This window comes from Urocampus carinirostris, chromosome 18 (assembly GCF_059441175.1).
Source record: "Urocampus carinirostris isolate Australia breed hairy pipefish chromosome 18, RoL_Ucar_1.0, whole genome shotgun sequence".
In the NCBI taxonomy this organism is placed as follows: Eukaryota; Metazoa; Chordata; class Actinopteri; order Syngnathiformes; family Syngnathidae; genus Urocampus; species Urocampus carinirostris.
Window position 1 is genome coordinate 8596189 of NC_142366.1, and position 23463 is coordinate 8619651.

General features: G+C 40.9%; 2 protein-coding genes across 2 annotated transcripts in view; one reads left to right on the forward strand and one right to left on the reverse strand.

The window, feature by feature from the left end:
• The window catches only part of drosha (drosha ribonuclease III), a 182847-nt gene extending 180720 nt beyond the window's left edge, over positions 1-2127 (reverse strand). Inside the window, exons 1-2 of the mRNA XM_088322279.1 lie at positions 1980-2127; positions 69-759 (exon numbers count right to left, since the gene is read on the reverse strand). Of these exons, the coding sequence (XP_088178405.1) occupies positions 69-757 (689 nt within the window). The 5' untranslated portion in view covers positions 758-759; positions 1980-2127. The remainder of the gene's footprint in view (positions 1-68; positions 760-1979) is intronic.
• Positions 2128-15385: 13258 nt separating this feature from the next.
• On the forward strand, positions 15386-19004 carry LOC148348268 (melanocortin receptor 4-like). The gene has a single exon (XM_088322303.1). The coding sequence runs from the start codon at positions 15453-15455 to the stop codon at positions 16386-16388; it is 936 nt and encodes a 311-aa protein (XP_088178429.1). The 5' UTR covers positions 15386-15452; the 3' UTR covers positions 16389-19004.
• The last annotated feature ends 4459 nt before the right edge of the window (positions 19005-23463 follow it).

Here is a 23463-nt window from a genome sequence, read left to right on the forward strand (position 1 = left end):
TAATTGATGCATCTAAATGTCCTCATAACTCAAAGTTGAATAAAGTCGACAATGGAAGTGTGGTTTACCTGCTGCGATCACGGCTTCGATACGAGCCTCCCGGGGAGCGTCCTCGCTCATAATCAGATCGGTACCTCCCGGCCTCCGTCCTGCCATGCCGGTCTGGGCTCCTGCCTCGTACCTTGCGCTCTCCTGGTACGTCCACACGGTGCCTGTCTCCATGGCCGCCGTAACCTCGCTTTTGGTAGTTTTCATGCCGATAACCTTGCTCGGTCGAGCGGCGCCTGCCATCGCCGGCTTTCTCGTAGGCGTACTGGCTTTCGTGGTGGAAGTGCTGCTCGGGTTTGAACGGGATGTATCCCGGGTTGAAAGGAGGTGGCGGAAAAGGCGGGGGTGGAAATCCCATGTGGTACGGAGGGGGGTAAATCATGGGAGGAGGCGGCAAAGGTGGCGGGGGCACAGGCGGCATCATGTAAGGCTGGTAGGCGTTCTGCGGCGACCCAGCCACAGGGGCACCAGGAAGAGGGGGAGGCGGAAAGTTTGGCGGGGGGTCAGGGAACCCCCTCACAGGGGGACGCACTGGACACGGGGGAAGAGAGCCCGGGGCAGATACTGGCAGCGGGTAGGACATAAAGTCAGGGTGGGCCGGGGGCGACATGTAGTTGACAGAGTGGGGGGGTGGGGGCCTCAGGTTGGCGGATCGAGGGTTTTGCCCAGGGGACATAGTCCCTCTCTCGTGATCTTGATGGAAAGACATGACTGAAAAATGGGAGAAGAGCGTGCGTTAAGATTTAAATTCCTATAGTCTTTATTGTTATTGACAATAACGTAGTGTACATTGTTTAAAATGATATGAATTATTAATAAAAAGAAAATTGATAAATGTTACGAAAGCTTTTTATCCATCCATCCATCCATCATCTGCACCGCTTATCCTCAGTAGGGTCGCGGGGGTGCTGAAGCCCATCCCAGCTATCATCGGGCAGTGGGCAGGAGACACCCTGAACTGGTTGCCAGCCAGTCGCAAGGCAAAGGGAGACAGACAACTCACTCGTTCATTTTCACCTAGTGACAATTTTGACCGGCCAATTAACCTGACATGCATGTTTTTGGAACGTGGGAGGAAAACGGAGTGCCCGGAGGAAACCCACGCAAGCACGGAGAGAACATGCAAACTCCACACAGGAAGGTTCGATCATGGCCTCAGAACTGTGCCGCACACGCGCTAACCACTGCGGCGCCGTGCTGCCCACTAAAGCTTTTTAGTTCAAACAAATATAATCCGTGTTAGTGTTTTCACTTATTTTAGACTTTCCACAATTGGATTTAAGACATTCTCGTGCCAAACAATGCCTTATTTTTAAAACGATGAATTCAATGCCTTTTAAGAATTTTCAAAGTTCCGCGGAAAACCATGTCAGCTTTCTCAAGGGAAGAATCCTTTTATGTCAAATCAAATACAAAATTCCTGACTTATGAGTATTTCAAAACAATTCACATCGACATGTTAATACAATTTGCACATTATACAAAACAATATATTTGAATTAAAGGAGTGTTTTACCACCAAGGGGCACCTAATTATACACACTGTCCCTTGAAATACGGAAATAAGATTTTAATAAATAATAAAATAAAAATGCAATAAACAACAACGCAATTAGTAATTTTTGAGCATCACTATGTTATCAGGTTTGTTTAATCATATTACGAGATTATGACATTTATTGTGTAAATAGGGGCTAACACTCAGAGTTGTGCTAGGTCGAAAAAGACGCACACAAAATGTGAATTTTAAGAATTACAACCACTCAACAGCCAAAGTGGTATAAAATGCAGACACGATGTAGCAAAGCATCTATTTAATGACAACCAAAAAGATTGCGTTGTGTTTCAATGAAAAAAAAGTAAGTATGTTAGCCACATGCTATCAAGAATGACAAAAATAGAATATGAAATAATAAAAGCGTGCATTTTACCTTAAAAATATCACTCCAGCAAAGAAAGTCTTAACTCCACCTTAAAAAAAACATTCATCACTGACAAAATTGCCAATATTATGAAAATGTCTGCTAAAATCAAGCCTTCAAGGGATTCCGTTTTCCAGTCGGAACGCATAAAATGAGACTCAAACATAGGCCAATCACAAGCTTCTGTTAAAAGAGCTGACCAATGAAAAGAGCGCCGAAAGGTTTCCCCTCTCCTAATAACGACAAGGGGGAACGCGCTAATAGAACCAATGAAACACCTCTGTATAAAGTACTAGCCAATGAAAAAAGTCTAGTGGGATTTAACTTCCTGTCTATTTGTGCACGCGCGTCATTTGCTTTACTGAATTCTGTCAACACTCCTTTCGTCCGTGGATAAAATAAATTATGGATTCAGAAGGTTTATTTTGATTAAATCTAATATTAAATGTCGATAATTCGTCGCACCCTATATCTTGAACATATACAGTGTAATAAAAAGGAGTAAAATATATTCAATTGTCATTTTATCCGAAAGCCTCTAGAGGGCAGTAAAACGATATCAGTTGTTGAAGCTGCGGTAGAACGATATCAATTGATGAAGCTCTGGTACCATGGCAACTTACATCGTTTATACTTGGCGATATAATAATAATAATAATAATAATAATTTCCTTTGTATTGTCATGACATCCATCCATTTTCTGTACCGCTTATCCACACAAAGGTCGCATGGGTACTACTACTGGAGCCCATCCCAGGAATCGTCAGGCAGTGGGCAGGGGACACCCTGAACTGGTTGCCTGCCAGTCGCAGGGCACACGGCGGCAGACAACTCACTCGCTAATTCACACCTACGGATAATTTGGACCGGACAATTAACCTGACATGCATGTTTTTGGAATGTGGGAGGATACCGGAGTGCCAGGGGGAAACCCATGCAGGCTCGGGGTGTACATGCAAACTCCACACTGGGAGGCAGCAGTAGCGGGATGATGGCAGTTAGTACAAATTTTGTTTCATTCATTCTGACACAAACTATTTGTATATGTTGTTTGAAAAAAAATCACAACGATCAAAGAAGTCACACAATAATAAAACAAACACGGAATTAGATTCATCAAGTGTTGGGGGAAACCTATGTGTGTATTTCAGCATACTCAATCCCAGCTTCACGCTTGGAATCAAAATGTAATTGTTTGCGAATCTGAATGTCTATGTGATGATTGCACATATATTTTTCATTTTTATCCGGCAGGCTGACTCATTTTTCCCTTTTGATAGCGCCTCAAAAAGAGCCGGGAAGAAAATTGATTTCCAAGTATGGAGCAGGAAAGAAGTTCACCCTAACCTTGTATCCAATTGTTGTTTGATAATGTTATTTGTCCTCACACAAAATGATTGCTTCCCTACCTTGAGTGTATGAATAGAAAATATTCTGCTGAAGGAAAAGAAGCAACAAAAGATTACATCTAAGTGCGACATGTTCCTTTTAAAATAGCCAAATTGTACAGTTCATAAGAAGTTTGAGTAAAACATGAAAGAATATACACGTTCTTCTCGATTATAAATGAAATAATCTCACTCAAAATCATGAAGAGAAATTAATACAAAAATACAAAGGGATAAAGGAATAGTTTATTCTACTTGTGTTTTCAATATTGGACACCAGCTAAGGAGATTGCATAGAATACCAGTTGTTTTGGCTATTATTTCTTGTTCTATGTTCTTAGTTAATCAGATTTGGAATCCGACACTGTGATAATTTTTCTGTACAGTCCTCTCCTGTTCTTCTTGCAAGTTCAAAATAATTGATGTCTTATTTAGAGAATCTACCAAAAATATTAACTTATCAGATAGGCTTTTTAAATTGCATTAATTGCACAAGGGCGGCATTAGCCCAGGAGGTAGAGCGCTCGTCTTGGGATATGTCGAAGTGTCCTTGGGCAAGACACTGACTCCCTAATGCCCCCAATAAGCAGGTAGGCGCCTTGCATGGCTGACTCCCTATTAGTGCGTGAGTGTGTGTTTGAATGGGTATGTGTGAAGTACATTGTAAAGCGCTTTGGGAGGTCTTCATTGACTTGAAAAGCGCTATATAAATGCAGACCATTTACCACCAAATATTAGGGTTGAGGCTTTTCTGTACTCCTGGGAAGACTAGAATCACTTGGCATGCTGAGCTAAAGAAATGTTTTTTTGCAAAAGTGAAATGTAACAATGGTCAAACAGTTGCTGCAAAACAAAATCATCCAACTCGCAATAGCGGCCAAAAAAGCAAATTGGCTGCTTTGAGAGTGGATAGTAAAAAGTGAGACAGCTTACCCTCCCATGTATGTTGTCACCACTGTCACTATGGAAACCAAACTGTCTAAATGTGCCCCGGATTGACTCCATAGTTGGAATCTAACAAATGCAGGAAGTTGTAATGAATCCATCTCTTATCTTTTATCATTTTTTAATATAGTTGATACATCTAAATGTCCTCATAACACAAAATCAAATGAAGTCTACAACAGAAGTGTGGTTTACCTGCTGCGATCTTGAGTAAAAATTGATTCCACCATTCATCGATTTCCACAGAATCACATTCATCAACTGATATATCTGTTTTTCTACTTGTGTAAGGAAGGCAAAGCGTTTCTGTTGACATAAATCTTCAAAAAAAAATTAGAAATTAGAAGCAGGGAGTCCAAAAATGACATTCTCAACTGGCTCAGCTATTCTCGATGACACAACTGCCAGAGGATTTTTGTTCAAAGAAAATACTGTAATACGCTTTAGAAATCTCAAAGAATTGTTAAACCTCTAAAGGAGCTCAAAACTCATTCTGCCCTAAAGGCCTTGAAAATAATAGAAGAAATAACAGATTTCTGGCTTCATACATTGCAGAAGAGATTTGAAAGAGTCAATGTAAGAAGGCTGGACAATTAATGACCTCGAAACAGAGCGAAAATGTCCCCAAAGATACGAAAGGTCAATAAGTAGAAGGAAGCTGAGATTAATTATTTCAGAAGCAGTAATCGCGAGAGGAAATAATCATAAACACCGCCCTGAAAAAAATAGCTTTTCTCTGCCCCGTCTGGGGGACATTCCTGACAATATTATCAATGACTCCTCTCACCTTTTGTCCCACTGGCCTTCAGCAGACCGTAAAGGTCCCTTAAAATAATGATTAACATGCTCTAGAGTTTCTTTCCTAGGGTTATTACCACCCTAAACAAGCACACAAGACTGTAAATAAAAAAAAATATCTGCCTATCAGTGTGAAAACGTTTACAGTGGTTACTCTACTTACGAGTGTCTCTGCATACGAAGGTTTAAGGTTACGAAGTACCTGAACAAGAAAATATTGCCTGTAGTTACAAAGATTGCCTCTAGTTATGAAGTCAAAAATACAGTACAGTACGCGCTGCTATTAGCCCCTCCCAGAGTTTCCCGAACGTATAAGGACAGGCTATCGCTTCAAACCTGCCTGGAAACCAGTGTTCATGCATGCTCTTAGCATGCTCTTCATATCACCGTCACAGTTCAGAGTTCACAGACGAGGAGGAAGAGGTTTTCTTGCATGATAACGGGGAGGAAGATGCACCTCTCATTCCATCAGCCCCAGTTAAAGACAATTTAGTAAAACTCCACAAGTTTTCGGAATTTGTGGAAAGGAAACACCCGGAAGAAGTGTTTGACAAGTCTGGTAAAAGCGAGACCAAAAGGTCAATTAATATTTTCAATATTTCCTTTATTTTAAGTATGTTTTTATGTTGTGCCTCTTGTTTTATGTTTATTGCGCGGTAATCTATTTTTAGCATGTATTTGTTTCATGTTCTGATGCTATTTCATGATTTATCAAAAAAATATATTATACTGTACTTTTGCGGGGCTTGGAACGGTTCAGCGCATTTATATACAAAATGTGTCTCTAGTTACGTTAGTTTTCGGGTTAAGAAACTACTCCTAGAATGAATTAAATTTGTAAATACCGGTACCACTGTATACATGTTTTATTAATCTTCTTTTGTGTTTCTGCTAGATAATCCTGTACTCTAAATTCCGTTTCTTACTTCTCTCTTTTTTTTCAAGATGGCGGCGCCCCTGTTCGGCTGCGGCTACATCAGCTCGTTTTTTACACTTGGGTCATAAAACCCAGTCTTCGACTCAGTTTTGACGGCGAACAAAGTCAACTCAAACCGCAGATTAATATACGATCGCAGTTTTTTCGCTGGATATGCGATCATCCAGAAATCAAGCGCTCGGTGCTACGACCACTCGGGAGTGTTTACTTAGCCTCGGACTGCTACGTCAACAAGACCCAGCGGCCTACAAAGCAGCGAAGCAGAGTGGCAAGAGAGCGGTGTGACCGGAGGAGGAAGCGAGGTTGTCGGGCCGGGCTAACCGCTAGGCTAAAGGCTTAACCCTTCAAAACGCCTCTCCCATCCATTTTCCTCTCCAACGTTCGCTCTCTGGACAATAAACTGGACCATTTACAACTGGAACTAACATCGAACCGCGAGATGACGAGCTGCTGTGCTAAAATTCTGACAAAGACATGGTTAAACTTATCTATCCCGGCTGACGCTCAAGGAAACTGTGCGGGTCAGATGTATCGACATTTCGTTCTGCATACACGTGTACACGATTTGACAATAAAGTATATCTGAATCTGAATCTCTTGCTTGACCTTGCATATTGGGTCACTCACTTCCGGGTTATATTTTCCTCCTCACAGCTGTTGTCGCTTGTCTTGATTTCCTGGTGTTTATTTCCCTATCACAACTCAGCCTCTTTCTTATTGTAGTACTCCATTCATTTCCGTTCTCTTACCACCCCAAGCATCACTGTCACACTGCTTTTGTCTACTCAGTGTACTGAACCCCTGCCTGACTTCCCGGACTCCAAATACTGCCCTAATGAACTTTTGAAATGTTATCTTTGCTTTGACTCACTCAATCACCAAACTTTTTTCCTTTGATTGACTTTGGTGGTCTGGATACTGTTGCCTCGCTGACTGGTTTTCCGTATGACGAACCCTGCCCCAATAAATAACAACTATTTCATTGTTATAGAGTCCTTGAATATTGCTTTTTTATGCACTTGCAACTCAGCTCAAACACTACATTGTAAGTATTGCCTATCCATCCAAATATTTTGTCATATTTTTCTTTCATCTTTAATGACATGTTCATCCCGGAGTGCCATGTTTAATCGCGTTGTGAGCAATGTTAAGGACAATAAAGAGCATTTTAATCTATTCTATTCTATTCTATTCTATTTAAAGAAAAAACTGTTCTAGAGTCTTTCCTGAAGACTTGGCCGGCATAGTAATAAATGCTTGGGGTTTTTTTTTGTTACTTTTCCGCCTTCGTAAGAATCCATAAGCATGCAAATAGAGCCTGCCAAGAATTGATTGTTTTGCGCTGCTCTTTGCCCTTAGTGTTGGCTCTTGTGGTCAGAAACCAATTGATTGACAGCTACTTGCAAAAAATCCAGCATGAAAATACTATACACAGTGCACTTAGTTGGGAAAATTTCTATGTATTTGCTGTAGGAGGCAAAATCTCATTAAAGCAAGATTTCGTATTCACAACCTGCGACTTGGTCTGCAGATGATCCTTTCATCATCTGACTCCATCTAATATCCTGAAAGAAAATCCCACAACACAAAAAAATAATAATTAACTTTTATTCTCCAGTAAAAAACTGAAATTGGTTTCAATGCTTTGAATGAAAACGAGGCCTCAAAAGCTTGAATAGAGCATGTGGTGGCTTTTCCTTACCTGCTCCTCTATATCAGTTTAGGCAAGGACATGACTCCATGTTTACCTGAAGTTTGACACAAGCTTCCATTTGAGATGATCATCATCAACACAAACCCAGAAAAATCATCAGGTGCTCTCTGTGTCTTCGTCTGGAGGACACTACATTGTAATAAATGACAACAAAGACAATTCTAATTCTGATTAGCAACTGCTCGGGACTAACTCTGGGTACAGACAAAAAAATCAACTCCCGAAGCTGACAGGCCAAAATTTGTGCAAAATCATTGGCTTCATTTTTTATGATTCACGTGAGGCTTCTACAGGTCATCTGTTGTGATCACAACCTTTACATTTTTGCCACGATGTTTTCTTGGAAAAATGTAGGACTGTTGAAATGCTACCATTAGTCCAAAGAAGCATTTTTTGTGGCCTTCTTTGATTGGAGAACTGGTGTATGGTCCTTTTTCTCCTGTTTGGTGAAAGTTTCTCAACTCTAGTGTGGGACTCCATCAAATAAAAATGACTTGGACAAAAAAAAAACTAACAATTTGACAGAGGCCATCAACATATTTTCATGATGTTACCGCCTTTTACTATTGAATTTGAAAAGTTGATGCCTGACCTGCACACTCATTGCGTCACAAGTTTCCATTTGGTTCTGAAATCCCGAAGGTGTCGCTAATTAAATTATGCATTTGTTTCAAAGTTAAACATTAAACAAGGGAAGACCCTAAAGTTAAAAGACGCATTGTCCTTGCTACAGACAAACCCCCTGAGTGTAATGTCTCACTCAAACCAGCAAACCTTGGCTTAATGGGAGCAAATGTATCCTGTTATCAATGACAAGTGTTGGATTTTGCTCGCCATGATTATTTACTCCTGCGTGGGCATTCAGGAATGTATCTGCTTATGCCCCTCCCCTCAAGCTCTGTATCTTAATTCCTTTCGATATAAGAGAGGGTGCAGATCAGCTGAGTCAAATGGAGTTCAGTGCTTGAGCTGATCCCATCTACACATGAGTTGAAGTTGATGTACCTTGACTCATTTTGTGTTCTAGAGTTTAGGTGATACGCATGAGGCCTTCCATTCTTCTTTCCTATCAAGATACATTTGATGCTATTAAAAACACAGCATTTTTAATTAAATTTGAAAAATGAAATGTGGTGTTGCATTTGACAACGCTATCGAGGATGAATTCTGAAGAGTTACTTGAGTCAAATGGATCTTGAAGAGCGGGAAACAATCACAGGGACACTCATCCAGTCATAGGAAGGGAAGATTGTAGTCTATTTTAGGTTTTGAAGAGTGCTGCTTGTCGTTTGATGGAAGCTTGACAGGTTTCACGTACGCAAATATTCTGAATCACAGATGAGTTTTCTAGCATATAATAACCTATATTTTATGTTGACAATATCTGTATATTATTTGCCCTCATGTAGGTTTTAGATCAGTCATAATAGTCTGTGGTTTGCAATAATATGTGGTCTGTGCAGCCCTTTTAGACTCTTTGTGATTAAGGGCGATACAAAAAAACATGACTTGACTTGACACTGTGGTTAACAACACAATTCTCTTTTCTTCTCCCTATACTGTAGGTATGAACATAAGAAAACTCAATAAAATGAACTGTTTGCTTCTCTCAAACAATAAATGAGCCTTTTACCTCGGGCAGAAAAAAAAACAATCAATTTTCTTCATGTATGTCGCAGTCGTCACTTGGCAACCTCCACCAAGGAGGTTAATAAAGCCGCCAAGCGCATCTGCACTGACTCATATTCACCACTTTGCGCTTATTTGCGGGTTGATTTGGGGAGTTGACGCCAATTGACTTCCTGGGAGGTCACATCAGATTCGCCGGCATGAACGGCCACTTAAAGCTGTCCCGCCTGCCCATCACATTGCCATTTATGGCTTCCCACGACATCCCGGGAGCAAACAACACTTCACTTTGTACCCACCTGAGTGATGCTGGTGGCAAATTTGCATGTGCCAGAACATCGCAGGCTAAGCTGCAATCATAAATTCATGTGGTGCATTAGCTGCTCGCTTGCGTTTCCATGCCAGCATCTGTGCCTTCGTACGCTAATGGCTCAGACCGGTAAGAAACAAAGCAACCATTTTCAAACATGCGCTAGGTTTCTACACCTGACCACATGTCAACAATTAAAAAGTTTCTCAATCTTGACAATAGAGCAGTTACCGCTCGATTGTGTGGAAGACAAAGAAACAACACCTATTGGTGGTATTCACCGTCTAGTCGCCTGCAGTTTGTCCTTGGCAAACGTGGGCAGAATAAAAGCTTCTGTTTGAAATGTTTCTGTTGTAGCCCATTTTTCTGTGTCAAGAAGAAATCACATGAACAGTTGAATTATTCAAAAGTGTTTCGAAAGGAGGCGATATTGGCGGCCACCAAGTAAGAGTGTACGAGTTAGTGTTGGCAGGGTGGGGGGCAACTATGTTAACAGCATCCAGATTGCCTGGTGAAGGTGTTTACGGAGAAAAGCATGTCCCCAAATAAGAATTTATTCATTTACTGAAAAACATTGATTAAAGACCTTCAATAATTTCCAAAGTCATCAAAGCTACTTTAAAGCAGGCAAATTGATACAAGACCCTTTATTGCTATGTAAACTATGCAAATGAACTGGCATATTTCTGTTGATTAGCAATCATATTTGACTGATGACATTTACAGTAATGAGCTGTCAGATTTTTGCTCATGGAGTATAGGCTACAGTACAATTTAGAACTAAAGTTTCTTTCTTTTTTCTTTCTTTGCATTCATAACATTCCTGAATTTATTTTTTTCCTGAGCAGGGCTATACATGTCAGAAATCATGATCACTCATTAGCACAACAACAACTTGTTCGCGTAATCTCACAGACTAAATTTTATCGCTTATTAGCATGAATGTGACTGTTTATTGGCATAAATAGAGGGTCATAAATCAATCTCTTTCTGAGAAGTGTCACATACTCAACATCTCTTGGGGCAAATGAAATGAAAAAGATGTTCCTATGCATTCCTTCATCCATCCCGCCATTATCTGCACCGCTTGTCCTAAGTAGGGTCGCGGGGGTGCTGGAGCCCATCCCAGCTATCTTCAAGCAGTTGGCAGGGGACACCCTGAACTGGCTGACAGCCAGTCACAGGACCCACAGAGACAGACAGAAACAGACAGAGACGGAAAGAGATGGACAGAGACAGACAGAAACAGACAGGGACGGACAGAGACGGACAGAAACTGACATAGACGGACAAAGACGGACAGAGACAGACAACTCCCTCATTCCCACCTAGGGACAATTTGGCCGGCCAACAAACCTGTTTTTTGGAATGTGGGAGGAAACCGGAGTGCCAGGAGGAAACCCATGCAAGCACGGGGAGAACATGCAAACTCCACACAGGAGGATTCGATCTCATGACCTCAGAAATATGCCGCCGACAAGCTAACCACCCATCCGCCGTGCTGACTCTATGCATTCCTGACATTCCTAAATGTTAATTTATCCTGAGTGGCGTCATCAATGTCACGAATCATATTTTTATCTCTAGTTAACATATACGTGACAATGAATCAGCATAAAAATGAAAACTCATCGGTGTAATGTCATACACTATATCTTGATTGATTAGCATGAACATGGCAGTTTATTAACATTGATAGAAGGGTCATAAATCAATCTCTTGTCTAATATCCAATGAAATAGAAAAAACTATTTTTATGACACTTTTGTAAAAGAGGAAAGAGACGCACTTAGTAGCACATGTTCTGTTTTGACTTCATCATTAGGGCAAATGCTGTTTATGCACAGCTAATGATGCGTTGGCTAACCATCTGAGCTTCTCGAAAGGCATTATCCAGCCGCTGCATGCCCATTATGCTAAAGGAGAAGCCGTTGGCATCATTGCTGCCACGAGTTGGCGAAGGCACTCGCTTCATGGCGCTCGTAGCAAGTGCCGCTTGATTTTGAGTCGGGATTATTTTCACGCTTCGTTGAAAAGCTTTGCGTTGAGCTCACTACTTTATTTGTTAGTTTTTTCCACAAGAACCTAAAACATTAGAAGGGCCATTTGAAGGGGCTTTGTGTTTTACGGCCAGCCAATGAAATTCACAACCCATCTCTAGTCACACATATTAATACAAATGAAAGTTATTTCCCTATAAAGCATAATCCATCTGTCCAGTATGTGAGATTTGAATATAGTAATTTCCAGATAACATCTGTAGGACAGTTTTTAATTTTGAAAGACACTCACAAAAAATAGTTGCCTTAAACCCAAATGTCCGATTTCTTTGTTCAATCAACACTACTAGAAATCTGTGCCAGTGTAAATGTTGCTCAGAGAAACGTAATTCTTTCAATTGATGTAGGACATGTGCCAGAAACCTGTGGCTCACGAGCCATATATGGCTCTTTTCATAAGTACATATGGCACCGAGGTGAAATGGATACTGCACAATTTACTTGCTGCATTCGGAGCTTATTGTCGCACGTGTAAAGCTGTAGCAATGCTGACTGCCAAAATAATTCAGTCCAGTATATATAGGCCTCCTTTTTACTACATTTAGCAGTCAGCCCGTCACACAAACACACCCCGTTTTGGCTGTAAATTGCTAAACAATACTTTATAAGGAAGCTCATTAAACAGTCTACAACCGCTGGCAAAAAGTATGGAATCGCCAGTCTTGGACAAGCCCTCGCTCAGACATTTTATTCCGTAAAAAAAACTCGGATCACAAACACTAAACAATCGTAAGATCATTTCGAAGTGCAAAATATTGGCATTCAGAAACACCAAAATAAATTGAGAAAAATCACTAAGATGGTCAGTAAATTTTACTTCGCAAGTGCAGGGAAATATCTATGGAATGACTCAATTCTGAAGAAAAAAATATGGAGTCAGTGCATTTTAAATATGAAAAAAGGGACACATCCAGTCAATTTCCTTTCCTTATTTGGGCATTTGGCTTAGATTGAGTCTGCTTATTAGTCAGCAGTTATCACACCTTGGAGGGCTCCTGGACTAAGTGGATTGGCAAGACTCATGGCTCCAACAAGAGAGATGTCTGTTGTCACCAAAGACAAGATCGTCAAACATTTTAAAGAAGGTAACTACTCCAATGGTTGCCAAAGATGTGGGCTGTTCAGAGTCAGCTGTATCAAATATTTGAACCAAGTACAACCAGCATGGGAAGGTACTGGTAAGCCAAAAAAATAAGGGCCATATGTCTTGAAAACAGAAAATGCACAACAAGACAAATGAAGAGGAAATGGAAGGAATTTGGAGTCAGTGTATGGGACAGAACTATGCAAACTCGCTTAAAGGAAATGGGATTTTCATTTTAGAAAGCTGAAAGGAAACCATCGTTGATGCTTAAACACAAATGAACAAGACTACAATGAGCTCGGGAGAGATTTTCCAAGATGACAATGCATCATGTCACAGAGCAAAAACTGTGAACACGTTCTTTGGAGATAGATGCATCCAGTCAATTTCATTGCCAGATCTCAACCCAATTGAAAACCTGTGGTGGAAATTGAAAAAAATGGTCCACGGCAATGCTGCGACATGCAAAAATGATCTGGCAACTGCAATAAAAGAGGTAGCACCAAAATTCATGAAATGAAATGAAATGAAATGATCTGCATTTATATAGCACTTTTCAAGTCAATGACTTCCCAAAGCGCTTTACATTGTGCTTCACATTTCCCAATAGCGGCCTTGCAGCCATGTAAGGCGCTAACCTGCTTATTGGGGGTAATTGGGGGTTCAATGTCTTACCCAAGGACACTTCGACATGTAACACGGACAAGCCGGGATTCGGACTGGGATCCCTTAATCCTAAAACGATCGCTCTACCTCCTGAGCTAATGCCGCCCCAACAAATACGGTTTGTCACTTATCAAGTCCATGCCTCAGACACTGCAAGCTGCCATTAAAGCCAAAGAGATGCAACTAAATAGTAGTGATATGTTTTGATTGTTCTCCCCGTGCTTGCGTGGGTTTCCTTCGGGCACTCCGGTTTCCTCCCACATTCCAAAAACATGCATTTCAGGTGAATTGGCCGGTCCAAATTGTCCCTAGGTGTGACTGAGCGAGTGAGTTGTCTGTCCCTGTGTGCCTTGCGATTGGCTGGCAACCAGTCCAGGGTGTCCCCTGCCCTCTGCCCGATGATTGCTGGGATGGGCTCCAGCATCCCCGCGACCCTACTGAGGATAAGCGGTGCAGCTAATGAGATGAGATGAGATGTTTTGATTGTTATTTCTTTGTCGGTTTTTCATTATTCCATGTTTTTTTTCCCCAGAATGGAGTGATTACATATTCATTTCCTTGCACTTGCTCTATAAAAGTAACATTAACTGACCGTTGCAATGTGTTTTCTTATTTTTTTTAGTGTTTCTGAATGCCAATACTTTTGCAGGATATAATGACCTTACTATTGTTTCCTGTTTGTTTCTACAGAATAAAATGTCAGAGTGAGTATTCAAGACTGATGATTCCATAATTTTTGCCAGGGATTCATTATTGAAACACTTTATGATGAAAAGCCACAGAATAAACGTTAACCCACAAAAATCTTTTTACCCAGATTCTCTAGCAAAGCACCTAGAGCAGTTTGATTGGGAATGCGGTAGGAATTGGCGCAGTATACACAGGACATGAGGTGCACACACCTTCTTCTCACGCATGACCCATCTGCACTGAATGTGAATATCTTGGTATCCTCATTTGCAGTATTATGTGACATTTTTCCAAAATAACTTTGCCCATACCTGGTTTTGAAACCATTATTTAGGACAAAAATGACAGTCAAAATGAGCCTCGACACTTTGAAGAAACTGAGGGAGACACATTTTAATTGGTGTATTTATAGTGATATGGGACAGCCCTTGGCATTATTATTATTTCATAGATTCTAGTAAATCATATATCACACAATGTAATAAAATGTGCTGAAGAAGTAGCTTTTGTTTGGAGAGAGGGTTTGGCGTTTTTGTTTAATTTTGTCTTGAATAAATTATTCACACACGACATAATCATCAGGAAGCAGCGGCCTCTGCAAGCGACGGAGGGACCAATCGGGGCCTTGCAAAAACGAGATATTTCTGCTTGATGCCGCCGCTTAATTGAGAGTGGGGTGAATCACCGGACCAAGCGTGAAACTCATACCAACAAACCTTGGTTTCGTGGGCCTCCAAGGGGATCAGAGTTTTATAAGCTACCATTGCAAATGAGGAATATGTCACCCTTTCAATTGTTTTTTTATTCTGGTAATTGTCAGCCGTCTACCAGGTGGATGAGAGCAACGGACTCCTTCACACTTCATAGTGACAGAGTTGCCTTTTCGCTGCGGATGGATGGAGGGAGGAACGTTTCCTCCTCCCCTATGCGGCCTTGAAGCCTCGCCAAGGAGGCTGATAATCTTCAAAAGCCGGCTCCCTTCTCTATTGGCACAAAAACTATTTGCAGACTTGACTTGCGGAGCTGCAAAGCTTCCAGCAACTCGTTTTCATTCATGAGATCCGTCTCCCTCGCCGGCCTGCTCCACAGCCTTCACACCAGCCAATTGGAAAAGAGAGCGCTGAGGGTGGAGAGGGGGAGCGGCGGACTTATAACAGTGTGCGTGAGGATCACTCTCATCATCTGGAGGCTGGCTCACTTTCCTGCCAGAGGAGGTGGAGGGGAGGATGCGAGAGGACCAGACTTTGTAGACTTGGCAAAATGAATGCCACGGGGAAGGAGGGGGCGGTGGTGGGTAACGCCAGTCGGCAGCTGCCATCGGAGGGTTGTTACGAGCAGCTGCTGATCTCCAGCGAGGTCTTCCTGACGCTGGGCGTCGTCAGCCTGCTGGAGAATGTGCTGGTGGTGGCGGCCATCGCCAAGAACAAGAACCTGCACTCGCCTATGTACCTGTTCATCTGCAGCCTAGCGGTGGCCGACATGCTGGTGAGTGCCTCCAACGCCTCGGAGACGGCTGTCATGGCGCTGATCGACGGCGGTGGGCTGAGCCTCCCGGCCAGGCTTCTTAAGAGTATGGACAATGTACTGGACTCCATGATCTGCAGCTCGCTGCTGGCGTCCATTTGCAGCCTGCTGGCCATCGCCGTGGACCGCTATGTTACCATCTTCTATGCGCTGCGCTACCACAACTTGGTGACGCTGCGCAGAGCGGCACTGGCTGTTGGCGCCATCTGGGCTGGCTGTGTGGCCTCGGGCGTGCTATTCATCGTCTACTCGGAGAGTGCGGCCGTACTGGTTTGCCTGATTGGCGTCTTCTTCAGCATGCTGGCGCTGATGGCCTCGCTCTATGTGCACATGTTCCTGCTGGCCCGTTTGCACATCAAGCGAATCGCGGCGCTGCCGGGACGCCCACCACCGCTGCAGCAGCGCGCCAACATGAAGGGTGCCGTCACTCTCACCATCCTGCTGGGCGTCTTCGTAGTATGCTGGGCACCCTTCTTCCTGCACCTGTTGCTGATGATCAGCTGCCCCCGCAACCCTTACTGCACCTGCTTCATGTCGCACTTCAATGTCTACCTGGTGCTCATCATGTGCAACTCCGTCATCGATCCGCTCATCTACGCTTTCCGCAGCCAGGAGATGAGAAAGACCTTCAAGGAAATCTTCTGCTGCCTGCGACCCCTGCCCTGCCAGTAAGGACCAACGTGTCCCCAAGCCCAAATCAGATACCTCAGAATTACAAAGATAACATAGGCCTATCCAATTGTTATGAATGAATCAAAACTTTATTTTGAACACGAGAAAAAACAAAACAAAACAAAGCAAGAGGAATAAAAAAACAATGTTATCATATATTCATGGATAAATATACATGCAGACATCTCCATTATCCAATTTATAGTTGTTTCTAAGTAGACGATTTCATCAAATTGGTTTTGAAACATTCATAATTAAAGCAAAATAATTAATTTGTACTCCTTTTAAAACATTACGTTTGATAACATGCAGTGAAAAAAAAATTAAAATGCAAGAGCTATCTCAGAGGCGTTTTTTCCTGAAATTCTACAAATAACTTGAAAAAGATGAAAATAGCAAGTACAAAAAAATATTTACCAGGTATTTGAATATTGTCATTGTCGCAGTACACACTAATACATGAAAAACACACTTTATTGTGGAACAAGGGAACATGCAAAGGGACACTGGTGAGAACAGTGACACCAAAATAAAAAGATTTAAGTAGGACTGTTCATCCATAATAATTACCATTAATATAAGATATTATCATTATGTTTTTACAATTTTCATGGATTCAAAAGCCTGGCGGCCATGTGTGACTCACGGCACTTAGTTTGCTCTCATCCCTGCTTTAGGACCAAATGGGGTGATCACTTTTTGGGGTGAATGGGCAGAGGCCCAACTATTTTCAGCCATAGGGACACTTCAAGGGAATCTTGTGCGGACTCACCGACCAAGAGCCGTTTTGTCAAAATGGAACACGTCAAAAATAGATCTTTTTTCCTTGCTTGTGACGTCCCTCTAGGTGCAATTCCAGGGAGCGTGCGGAGGACATCCCTCCGATATTGCCATGACCTACAAACAAACAAAGGTGGCCCACAAAAACACAGAGTGTTAACACGTTGTGATGCTCAGAAGAGCTGGGAACATGCTCCCGGCTGCTCATGAGCCCTCAAAAGACAAATTGTTCTGCTCGTGCAATGTTCTTGCAGCACAAGCACGAGTCCAATGAGCCTGACTCATTCCATGCCGAACGAACATAAACAAGTATGATCAAAGAACAGTGGACCTAAAAGAAACCTATGTTTTGGGGGGCGGGGAACACCAAAAGGACAATGTAACAGAAAGTTGTGATTCTAAAAAGTGTTCCTTTTGTTTGTTATTTATTCTTCTACATGTGGTTGTTATGTTGAATCATCCATCCTTTTTGACATTGCCAGAGACGGCCATTTTGCCATTTGTCAGGGGCTGTAAAGGGGGTGTAGTTGCGACCACGCCGCACCTGCTTCCGAAGCTGAGCCGTGATTGGTCATTAGCTGAGAAACTGTAACGGTTACATTGCCTTTTTTAATTCATTTTTTAATATTGTATTTATATTTTGCATTCTAATGGCACCTAATATCGGTACCCGAGAAAAGAGGCGACCTATGGTTGCTGTAGGTTGCTGCTTGAACAAAAAAAAACCTCGTAATTAGGGGCTTCAAACCATATAAAAAAACAATAATCATAAAAGAATACAACGGCAAAATTAATGTTGTTTAAGTATTTTAGTGACATTTAAGTGTTTATTTTATGTGATGACCTTGTGGTTGTCAAGGAGATTTGCAGTATGCGGATAACCTGGAATTGCTATGAATATTTATCTTTTCACGTCCCCGTGACGTTAGCCTAGCATTAGTCGTCCGTCGAGCTAAACGGTCGCTATGGTTACAGCGTACCGCACAAAGCCGCCTACGTAAATATCGACCTTCGCGTTTTGTAAATACGAGCGTGTAAGAAAAAATGCAAAACTTGAGCGAATTTGAGAACTTTATAAGGGGGTTAAAGTATAGCCGAGACGCCGGGGTTTGCCAAACATCTAAAAGTATCGCACAATTAACAGGAGACCAGCCTCGGTGTCCGTAACCATGACGACAGTTCCGAATGATGCACAACCGTGTGACCTTTGGACTTAAGAATTTATTGAACATTCAAAACTTGGGATTCATACGAGATTTGGAATAAGATTTCAGACTGGTTGGACTCTTGGAGTAAAAAAGGGTTGAGGAACTGGTTTTGCCTGACTATGGAATTGGGAACTAAAGTAAACCAAGATTAATTTTTAATTAGCGACAGAGGTAGCCTTTGAATGTTTTTTCTGTCTCTAAAAGCACATTTTGTTGTATTTGTCTCCTTCAAGTGATAAAATAATCAAATGTAAAAAAATAAAAAAACAATGTTGATTTAAATAATAAGCAAAAATACATGATCACATAAACATTTATTTTTTTTAAATAATCATAGGTCGAGACATTTGTATTCATTTGGCATAAAATGAACCCCACCTAGAAGGAGCTGACATGATGGTCGGCCATCTTGCTGCTAGGGGTAACCCTAAAATGCAAAAACTTTATGAAAGGCAAAAAAATGAGAAAAAAATAGTGTGGTACTTTGAGTCTCCATACTTTGTAATCTTCCTTGTGCTTTGTAGCACTTGTCTTTGTTTGCACTACAGTAAAGAGCAAAATCTAGTGTTTAAATATTACACAGTGTCCCTTTAATGAGTGAGGGGGCCGGCTGTTTTCCGATGTTGGCGTCTGTTCTCTTTTTTCTGCTGCAAATCTGAATAAAAGCAAAGCTGTGTCTCAAGTTGCTTATTTTGTTGGTTCTGGACCAGGAAACGGACATGTATTTATCTAATGACGGATTTAATCAAACATTATGCTGAATTTAATAAAAAATTGGTATGCGTGCCACAAAGTCAGTGCCCTTGCACTCCATAATGAATTCAGATCAAATCTAAGAACATCAACATTTCCTTCTCTGATTCATTTGATAAAAGCCTCAGCAGTGCATCGATTTCAACTCCACTAAAAAGATTTCACCAATACGAGTTGTAATTAGTCAAGTCAAGTCAAGTCATGTTTTTTTGTAGCCCTTAACAACAAAGAGTCACAAAGGGCTGCACAGACCACACACTATTATTACACCATCCCCTTATCTAAAACCTACATGAGGGCAAAGAAAAACTCAATTAGAGAAAGTTTTTTTCTTCAAATGAATAAAAATATAAAAATGTAAATACGCTTCTTTCCAAAACCAACCTTTGGTTGTGATTAAACGTGTTTATTTTGAGTGATTGCTTTAAATCCATTTTACAATTTGAAAATGTTTACGGTCTTGTGAACAAATCAATGAAGCTCGCCCAAAACCAGTTTCCATTTGGGTTTGCAGGTTAAAAGTGACTCCTGATTTTCTTTTGGAGGTTTTCAGGCTTTACATTTTAAGTTTTTCTGATTTGGTTTGCAAGTGAAAATTTGATTTGGGGAGGTTTTTGGGTTTTAATTTGAAGATCTGCCAAATTTGGTTTGCAGGTTGAAGTGACTGGGTTTTTTGGGGGGAGTTTTCGAGCTTTTATTTTGAAGTCTTTCTAATTTCGTTTTTCAGTTAAAAGTTATTTTGAGTTTTTCAGGCTTTTTTTTAAAAGTCTCTCAGTTCTATAGTCTTTTTTCGAATCCTAATGAAAGGTTTCAGGCAACAAACATGTAGCCATCATCTAATCCAGTGTATTTCAACCTTTTTGGAACCAAGGTACAATTTTATTTATAAAAAAGTTCTGAGGCACACCGTCCGTCAAAAATGTTTAAAATGAAGTTATGTCAAATTTTTCACTGTACTACCTCATAAGCAGATAATTGGTATATAAAAAGAAGGAAATGATACTTAAAATAAAAAGGAATGATGAGCTTTTTTTATGTTTTTATTTTTTACAGTGCAATCTTAAACCGCTTTGTTAAACAAATTACCGTATTTTCCGCTCTATAAGACGCACATAAAAGCCTTTATTTTTTTCAAAAGCTGACCATGCGCCTCATAATACAGTGTGCCTTATTTATGGATCAATATTAAGTCGCAAAGTCTTGCAACTAATGCAGCAGCCGCCGACTAGATTTTCCCGCGAACGCGAAGTCGTCTACGGTGTATGCTGGGATTTAATTACCGGCGTTTCATTGGCTAACCAATGTGTCAATCATCATTTGAATCGATCACTATTGGCTACAGTTATTCAGAGGTTAAGGGGGCGGATCTTTTTTATCATTTACAGGCTCGCATAGGCTAAAGGGGCAAAACAAAGCCTGCAATTGGCCGAAAAAGATGTGTCAATCATCAGTTGAATCGATCACTATTGCCTAACGTTATTCGTAGGTAAAGGGGGCGGATCCTTTTTATCATTTACAGGCTGGCATAGGCTAAATGGGCAAAACAAAGCCTGCAATTGGCCGAAAAAGATGAATGTGAATAGCATGTTGGGTTGACAGCATAGAGAAAACTCCTCTATTTTACTACTCTGTACTGTATTTGTAAATATTTTACCCTCCTGGATTTACTACACTCACGGATATAAGAGGACCATGGTTGCACATTACTATTGAACACAACGACTTCGGTGAGCTACTCCGGCTATATATTTTCCCTGTATCTTGTTTCAGACTGAACTCGAAGTTTCTTGATAAGCGGTGCAGATAATGGATGGAATGGAGTGTCCATTTTCAAATTAAACTCAATTCCAAGTGTTTATTGTCATATGCACAGTAAAGTTGTGAGCGAAAAAGAAAATAGAAACTAAGAAATCCCAAGACTTTAACCTTCCGAATGATATTTGGAACGATGCATTTGAGTGACATCGTACGGACACCGCATCCGCACGTGTCTATGACACGTATTTGCTTCTTTGCAAGCTTTCGGAATGTTAAGGGGGTAATAAGTTTGACTGAACTATCTGACTGTTTTGTTGACGTTCCCATTGTAGCGCCTTATAATCCGGTGCGTCTTATGTATGTCAAATATAGGACCAAAAACTATTTTTTCAGGGTGCGCCCTATAACCCGGTGCGCCCTATAGTGCGGAAAATACGGTAAGTTATTAAATGTACTGTGCAACCTCATGAACAGATATTTAGTCTATAAAATTATATAAAAATCTACTGCCACCTACTGACATGGATGACGATTACAGTTCCTCTTCTGAAGATAGCAAAAATACTGAATAATGGTCTGATTTTTTGGAAAGATAAAATTGGGCAAATTCCAGCGACACACTAGACAAGGTCTCACGGCACACTAGTGTTCCCTGGCACACTGGTTGAAAAACAATGATCTAATCAACCAATTAAAATCCAGCCTACCTGCTTATGGAGAGTTGGAAAATCGTAATGATGTCAACCACTGAATAACAAAAACTCATTTTGAAATCACTGTCTCTAAACTGTAAACAGGGTCCCTACTGCTTAAGGCAAGTTAAAGTCAAGCATTTTTAAGACTTTTTGAATTCCTTATGCAGTGTTCATTTTACCTCTGAAAAGTGATGGGGCCCGGGGACTCGCATGCTCAAAAATCTATGGGTCCCCAAAATTTAATGTTATCGAGGTTGAAATTGTAAATCGACGACAAATATCTAATATAAATCTATATATTCATTACGTTTTAATAAGCACAGTTTATTGGTAATACAAATCAGTTATCACTTCAAGATTTTTCAGTTCACAACAATATTGTACATTATACAAAATAATATTGCTGAAATATTTGTCTACATATATTCATGCAGTTTTAATTATCACAGTTAATTGGTAATACAAAGCAGTTATCACTTCAGATTTTTCACTCCGCATATTCTTCGTGGTTTGCTGTCCCGCCACTGAGTATTCTTGTTTATTTTCTTTCGTCGAATCCTTCGCTTCAACACACGTGTTTTCCTTCCCTCAGCGATCTTCCGAAGAATTTCTCCGCCGTTTTTTCGTGCCGTAATTATTGCCGTTTGTTATCACTTTCTGTGTTACGTTTCGACTTATTATTGACACAGAAGAAATGACCAATTTTGTGTTGATTTTCACCTAATACTATATTATATACATACTTCTCTTTCACTCGACAAAAACCACCACAACAATGACGTAATCTCGGAACAACGAGATCTCGTTTGCCGAGATCGGCGTGCAGACGAAATCTCGAACAGCGAGACCAAAACAACAATGGTGTATCTGCCTGACGACACGTTGAGTGCGGTAAATCTTTGTTAAAAAAAGTATCGGGTAGTAATGACAATTTTGTGTCAAAAAAGTTGCGTCCCGGGGACGCGCGTTGATTAGACACCATGCATCCCCTGCAAAAATGATGCTTCACAATTGATAAGAAAAAACACAAATGTTTCTCGCTCAAAATACATTGTGTCTCGTGCACAGCTTTAGGCCATGGCGAAAAAATGTTCACCTGACAGCCATCTCTCATTAAATGTACACCTTCCCATGGTCCAAAGTTAATGTCTCTATCCTAAGTTGCTGTGTGCATTGTGGGTAGACCTAAGACGTGCGTCTGCTCTGACTGAAACTACATCACTATTTTGATCATTCCATTATTGTGGTCACGCCACGTTGCCACGAGAGTAAATCGGTGATCTATTAAAAAAGACTACTGATAAATCGTTTTAGTTCAAACTAATATAAATCTTATTAATGTGTACTCATTTTTAAGACTTTGTTTTTAAGACATTGTAATGCCAACTCATAATGAATACTATGCCTTTTAAGACATTTCTAGGATCCGCGGGAACCCTGTGCAAAGGACATTAGTCATGGAAATCAAATTAGCCTTTCCAAAATGTTAAAGTTTCATCTTGTGGCAATGTTTTTTTCGCTTTGCACATAGTGTCTCGGATTAGACATCACTCTGCGGACGCCACTTTTATTGTCCGCCAGCTTCATTTGCATAAAAGCCCCCCAGCTGTTGCTACAGGCGAGCACACATGATTGTTGTTTTTGGGAGCGAAACGTGATGAGTAAGAAGATAAAGAATTTCAATTTCTGAAACGATTTATGGATTGGCTATTTGTCTGCAAGGCTCGGACAAAAAAAACATAAAAATATTTCAACTAGCTTGAGGTCAAGTGGACAAGCAACAACGGTCAAACAGATGCTGAAAGTTTTTTTGGAAGCATCACAAAAGTCCTGATGAAACTTTGGAAGACAAACGTTGTGTTTTGTTTCCTATTGGACTGA

Bases quoted from the DNA above. Each gene is read 5' to 3' on its own strand.
- LOC148348268 (XM_088322303.1), top strand. From the start codon at position 15,453: ATGAATGCCACGGGGAAGGAGGGGGCGGTGGTGGGTAACGCCAGTCGG.